This window comes from Bidens hawaiensis, unplaced genomic scaffold (genome assembly GCF_021521415.1).
Source record: "Bidens hawaiensis isolate Kalapana, Puna unplaced genomic scaffold, B.hawaiensis_p1.1 tig00003182_1, whole genome shotgun sequence".
In the NCBI taxonomy this organism is placed as follows: domain Eukaryota; kingdom Viridiplantae; phylum Streptophyta; class Magnoliopsida; order Asterales; family Asteraceae; genus Bidens; species Bidens hawaiensis.
This window is the reverse complement of record NW_027491173.1, coordinates 1,306,298-1,313,200: the sequence shown is the minus strand read 5'-3', so window position 1 is coordinate 1,313,200 and position 6,903 is coordinate 1,306,298. Positions and strand designations below refer to the sequence as shown.

Here is a 6,903-nt window from a genome sequence, read left to right as displayed (position 1 = left end):
TTACATATTTCTCCTTCCTAAACTATGTAAATTACATATTTTCTCAAAATACAAGTTTTTAATACAAAATGTACAATGCTCTTTAAGCATGGTTTGGGGAAATGTAATTTCAAAGTTTAAGAAGGGGAAATATGTAAATGCCCCCGTTACTTAATGCTTGAGCGACTTGTTCCGAGCATTTTATCTGTCGGATCTCAACTAGCTCGCAACCGGCTCGGATCGAATCGTAAATTCATAATAATCCCTAGCCCCAAACTTTATTTAATGCTCCAACTAGATTAGGTTCTAGTTATTCCGAGCATTTTATTTTTTTTATTCTTAACTAGCTCACAAGCATTTCGGCTCGGATCTCTTAAAATATGTAATAATAAGATCCATAATAATAATAATAATAATAATATAATCTCAACCAGTCTACTCTTCCCAACTTTCTTTCATTTCATTTCAATCTTTCAAAAACCCTATGATCACCCTCACTCGATAATCCCCAAATTGAACCACTTACAATGAAACCCATCATCTTCTTCTTACTCATCCTCCTTCTTAGTCACCTGAATTCAGTTTATTCATGGAAAAAGGACGAATTCAGAAACTGCAACCAAACCCCTTTCTGCAAACGAGCCAGATCCCGTAAACCCCAACACTGTAACCTCACGGCCACTGATTTCACCATCACTGATGGCGATCTTATCGCTAAACTCAAACACCCAGATCACAATTCACTCATCCTCTCGTTATCCGTCTATCAAAATGGGATCTTGCGGATGAAAATCGACGAAGACCCGGATAACAGTTCGGGTAAGAAACGGTTTCAAGTACCTGACGTCATCGTCCCGGAGTTTGAATCATCCAAGATTTGGTTGAGTAGGTATACCAAAACGTTAATTGATTCGGATTCGGGTTATTCGTATGTTGTGTATCTGTTTGATGGCTATGAAGCTGTTGTTCGATCCGACCCGTTTGAGGTTTATGTTAGGGAAACTAATAATAACAATAAGAGGGTTTTGTCATTTAACACTCATGGGTTGTTTGATTTTGAGCAATTGAGGGTTAAGAAAGAGGGTGATGAGTGGGAAGAAAGGTTTCGGAGTCATACGGATACCCGCCCGTTCGGTCCCCAATCGATTAGTTTCGATGTGTCGTTTTACGGGGCGGATTTTGTTTACGGGATTCCTGAGCACGCGACCAGTCTTGCTTTGAAGCCGACGAGTGGGCCGGGGGTGGAGGAGTCGGAGCCGTATAGGTTGTTTAATTTGGATGTGTTTGAGTATTTACACGAGTCGCCGTTTGGGCTTTACGGGTCGGTGCCGTTTATGCTTTCGCACGGGAAGGCGCACGGGACGTCCGGGTTTTTTTGGTTGAATGCTGCGGAGATGCAGATTGATGTGTTGGCGTCAGGTTGGGATGCTGAGTCGTCGATTCTGTTACCGTCTGGTGAAAAGAGGATCGATACGTTGTGGATGAGTGAAGCCGGGATTGTGGACGCGTTTTTCTTTATTGGGCCGAAACCGAAAGACGTTGTGAAGCAATACGTGAGTGTGACAGGGACGTCGGCTATGCCTCAGTTGTTTGCAACCGGTTATCATCAGTGTCGGTGGAATTATCGGGACGAGGAGGATGTTAAGAGCGTGGATGCGAAATTTGATGAACACGATATCCCGTACGATGTATTGTGGCTCGATATTGAGCATACGGATGGGAAACGGTACTTCACGTGGGACCGGGCTTTGTTCCCACACCCTGAAGAAATGCAAAAGGATTTGTTTTCGCGTGGTAGACGAATGGTTACTATCGTAGACCCGCATATAAAGAGAGACGATAATTATCATATACATAAAGAGGCTTCAAAGAACGTGTATTATGTGAAAGACGCAAGCGGGAAGGATTTTGATGGTTGGTGTTGGCCCGGGTCCTCTTCTTATATTGATATGGTTAATCCCGAGATACGGTCGTGGTGGGCTGATAAGTTCGCGTATTCAGAGTATGTCGGTTCGACTCCGTCTTTGTATATTTGGAATGACATGAACGAGCCTTCCGTATTCAACGGGCCCGAGGTATGTATCATTGTATGTTAATGTGTTATAACATGGTATACATTATGTAATTATGTTTAATAGGCCTGTAAACGAACCGAACGTTCGGTGAACTATTCGTGAACCGTTCGGCGGGACGTTCGTTTATGTTCGTTTAATTAATAAACGAACGAACATGAACATCCGTTCATAAATGAACATGTTCCGTTCGTTCATTTATGTTCATGAATGTCCATTTATGTTCGTTTATTTATGGTCGTTTATGTATTAATATAAAATAATTAAATATTATCTAGATAGACCATCTGCTTAAAGGTTTTATATTTGTTAATTTATGTTCATTTAAGTTCGTTTATGTTTGTTTGTGTTCATTTACATTTGTTCATGTATGTTCGTTTATCTTTGTTCAGTGATGTTCGTTTAGATTTTAAACAAACGAACAGAAATGTCCCTTTTTAAATAAACAAACATGAACATAAATATGTGTTCGATTAAGTGTCCGTATTCTTTTAAAGTTAAATGAATGAACACGAACATGCCCTTGTTCGTGTTCATTCAATTCGTTTACAGGCTTTCATTATTCACATTGATGAATACATAAGTTTTAATCTCTAGGCTCTGCTGATTTTTTTTGTGTTCGTTTATGTTCATGAACCATTCGTGAACACATTAAATTCCTTAATGAATGAACACGAACATATAATCTTGTTCGGTAAGTGATCGTGAACCGTTCGTGAACACATTATTTCTTAACGAACGAACATGAACAAGGCCTTGTTCGTGTTCGTTCGGTTCGTTTACAGCCCCTAATGTTTAAAACTGTTTTGAGTAGGTGACGATGCCTCGTGATGCTTTACACTATGGTAACGTTGAGCACCGAGAGTTGCATAACGCGTATGGTTATTACTTCCATATGGCTACATCAGAAGGGCTTTTGAAACGGGAAGGAGGAAACAATAGGCCGTTTGTTTTATCCAGAGCATTTTTCCCGGGGACTCAGAGGTATGGGACGGTTTGGACGGGTGATAATATTGCAGAATGGGAGCATCTTCGGGTTTCAGTTCCCATGATTTTGACACTTGGTCTCACCGGGATAACCTTCTCAGGTTATTTTGTAGTTTTTTTGTGGTCATAAATCATGAATGGATGTTTTGGTTGTTGGGTTAATTTGTGGATGGTGTGGTGTTTGCAGGTGCTGATGTTGGTGGGTTTTTTGGTAACCCGGACACGGAGTTGCTGGTTCGGTGGTACCAAGTTGCTGCTTATTTGCCATTTTTTAGAGGTCATGCTCATCATGATACCAAAAGACGGGAACCATGGCTTTTTGGGTATTAACTATCCTTATTTCTTTATTTTTTACAAATTAAAAAAGAATTAATTTCATTAAGTGTTACAAACTTGAAAATTTTCCTATATACCTAACCAAAACTAAAAATATCATATATAGCCAACTTCAATAATTTTTACTTAAATGACCATTTCACCCTTTTCCACTAAATTTGTTTATACCCTTACTTTTTTGAGGATTTTGATCGACATAGATGATAGGCAAGTGAACCGGACCGTTGTCTCTTATCTGTTTCTCAACGGCTGATAATCGAACAATATATTGAGAAACAATATCTGTTTCTCAACGGCTGATAATCGAACTATCGAATCTGTATGTTTGAATCTAATTATTGAATGAGGTGTAATCGCATGATACCAAACGATAAGCAATCTAATATATTGAGAAAAATATTGTTTATCGGTACAAAAAAGAATTAAGCTAAAATGGGTAAATAAATAATTTGAAGCGAAAGATGGGCATATATGAGATTTTAAGCTTTAGAAAGATAGGGGTAAAATGGTCATTTACTAGATTGTTTTAAATGATATGGGTATATTTGATATTTTAACCACTTTGTAAGGGCATATGTGTATATGATAAGCATTGCATTGGTATACCTGGTATATTCCAAGTTTGCAGGGGTATGTAAGAAATTGCATAAAAAATTACTGAAAATAAAACTTTCGTTTGTTGATGATAGGGAACGTAATACTGAGTTAATGAGGGATGCTATACGCGTACGATACACATACCTTCCGTATTTCTACACACTATTTAGAGAAGCAAACGTGACAGGCATCCCTGTTGCCCGTCCCCTTTGGATGGAGTTTCCTAACGATGAAGCCACGCTTAACAACGACGAGGCATTTTTGGTTGGAAACGGCCTTCTAGTTCAAGGAGTGTATACCCAGGTTCTTTTTTGTCTTTTTATGTTTCTCACTTTCACCTTCAATACTAACTAATGAGTCTAACTAAAAAACATGTTTGCAGCGTGCAAAAGATGCAACGGTTTACCTTCCAAGTGATCATACTTGGTATGACCTTAGAAGTGGGACCATGTACACAGGTGGCAGGACCCAAAAGGTGGAGGTAACTGATGAGGATATACCTGTTTTCCAAAGATCTGGAACCATAATTCCGAGAAAAGATCGGTTTCGTAGAAGCACCGTGCAAATGGAGAATGATCCGTACACGCTGGTATGCACATAATGCTAAAAGTTATATTATTAGTTAATAATAATCTAATATTTTGAATGAATGTGGTGAACTTTAGGTGATTGCTGTGGATGGTTCGGGATCGGCTGAAGGTGAACTTTACATAGATGATGGTAAGAGCTATGAGTTCAAGCAAGGCGCATACATTCATCGTCGGTTTATATTCTCCAATGGGAGGCTTACGTCTGTAAACTTAGCCCCTTCGTCGTCCAAATTCGTGTCTGACTGCACCATCGAGAGGATCATATTGCTAGGACATGTGTCCAGACCGAAAACTGCACGTATCGAGCCGTCAAACCATGTCGCGGATGTTGAACTGGGTCCTCTCCAGATTCGGTCTGGGGTTAGGTCGTCAGTTTTGACTATTCGGAAGCCTGATGTTCGTGTTTCTGAGGATTGGACCATAAAGCTTTTTTAGACCATGGGATATTGCCATATTGGAGGGGATTTAGTGGTGGGGTAGTAGTAGCAGCTGAGAAATGGTTTTATTTACTGACTGAAAATGAGGATTGTCAAAATTAAAGAGCCTGTAATAGCCAAGAATTTCTTTTTTGTTCTTATGGTGTCGTTTGGTTGCTCTTGGTTTATTTTCTTTTTGTCATGTTTCTTTTTTCAAAAATTTGAAACATATAACCAGGTTTATAAATCTGTGCTTCATGGATACAATTGAATACCGTAATCTAATAATCAAAGGCGAGATTAATCAACGAGAAAGATTTTGACTGGTTAAGGCTGGTATCGTAATACCAGTTGTATGACCAATGTTATTTAAACATATTGTTAGGCCTGTTGCACGTGCTACAATGTAACACATTTAGCTATGATCCTGAAATTCAAGGTGTAATCTCAGCAGATTGCAGAAATCAAAGAAGCACAAGAAAATGTGATTTATACGTGTGTATTAGTATCTATATGCTTGATGTTCTTGTATTGATCAAAAAGATTAAGTAAATATACATGGGCATGAAGATTAAGAAAGTGTGATGAAATCTTGCAATGAGCGAACCAGACTTGGAGGCCAATGCTTTGTATCTTTTACATAGGTGAGGTCTGAATATTTTGGATCCAAAAGAGTTGCTATGGCGAACTGGTTTTCAGCAAGCACCAGGGCATGCTTGTACGAGTATAACGCTGCTGCCAGAGCTGCATGCACTTCTACAACACATACACAGATATATTATATTAATTATTTAAAAAATAAGAATGAAAAAAGAAAAAGCATAAATTGCAACTTTGATAGATGACTACCTGGACTGCCTTTTAGAGAGATGGAAACATCCTCCATTTCTGCAACCGCTTCATCTTTGTCCCCGACCTCATACAAAGCTAAGGCTCTACCGACTCTTGCATACTCTGAAAGAGCAAAGTCTTTGTATTCTCTCACAACCTAATATGAGAAAATGTATTAAGTTTTGCAATTCTTAGTCAGCCATGCTTTTAAAAGCTTTACATTATTTCCACAAATGACTTTCAACTGAGAGAATGGTGTAAAATGCTACAGAACTCAACTTGGAGATTTTAATGACAACTGGGCCGGGTCGGTTCACCTTTGACAACATAGGCATGATGCATACGTTCAGGTGATACATCTATTAAAGCCAAGATGGAAAGGTGAAAACTTTATATACCATGCCCGTGTTATATAGTTAGTATGTTTATATGTCAAGGTTGTCTCCAGCTAGTTTTAACAATGCAATTGCGTATAACATGACCGTTAACTCAAAGTTTACCAATTTCCCTTTCCGCTATTATTAATGTTTCAAATTATTAGGAGATTTTGATAACTAAATAACGAAAATTGTAGTAATATTCCATCGAAAAGTGTTTTTAAAAATACGAGTGTTGCGGTACAACTCAATAGAAAACTATAAGAAAACAAAGAACCTTAGAAAAATGTAGGGCTGTCAGTTTGTGTCTTTAGCAAGTTTAATAGGTTAGAAACGACGTGCCTAACACAAGTACCAAACATGAATACGACTCATTTAACTACTTATATGGCATGACTGTAAAACTATTTTAAGTTTCATGTACCAATAAAGAGAAACGATGGAACCTAGCCTTACTAATTTCAATCATTAAAAAAAATAAAAAAATCGCATAGCGCACTTTTTGATTAACAAGTCATGTCGTGTCCTATACAAGTGCCCAATTGACAGCAAAAATGGTCTCAAGCAAGATCTCAAACCTTTAGGTTGCCACTTGCCAATTCAAGTTTTATTAATGATTCAAGTGTGATCCATGTACTAATTCCAAAAATATAAAAATATAACTCCGTACCATAAAACCACTAGTAAAAGTATATCGAATATGTTTCTATTTGCCAAA

At 38.2% G+C, this 6,903-nt stretch overlaps 1 protein-coding gene across 1 annotated transcript; it reads left to right on the top strand.

The window, feature by feature from the left end:
* Window positions 1-506: 506 nt before the first annotated feature.
* On the top strand, window positions 507-4,996 carry LOC143622530 (putative glucan 1,3-alpha-glucosidase). The gene is made up of 6 exons (XM_077093648.1): window positions 507-2,054; window positions 2,866-3,139; window positions 3,226-3,361; window positions 4,064-4,274; window positions 4,354-4,560; window positions 4,637-4,996. Exons 1-6 carry the CDS (start codon window positions 507-509, stop codon window positions 4,994-4,996), a joined length of 2,736 nt encoding a protein of 911 aa, XP_076949763.1.
* The last annotated feature ends 1,907 nt before the right edge of the window (window positions 4,997-6,903 follow it).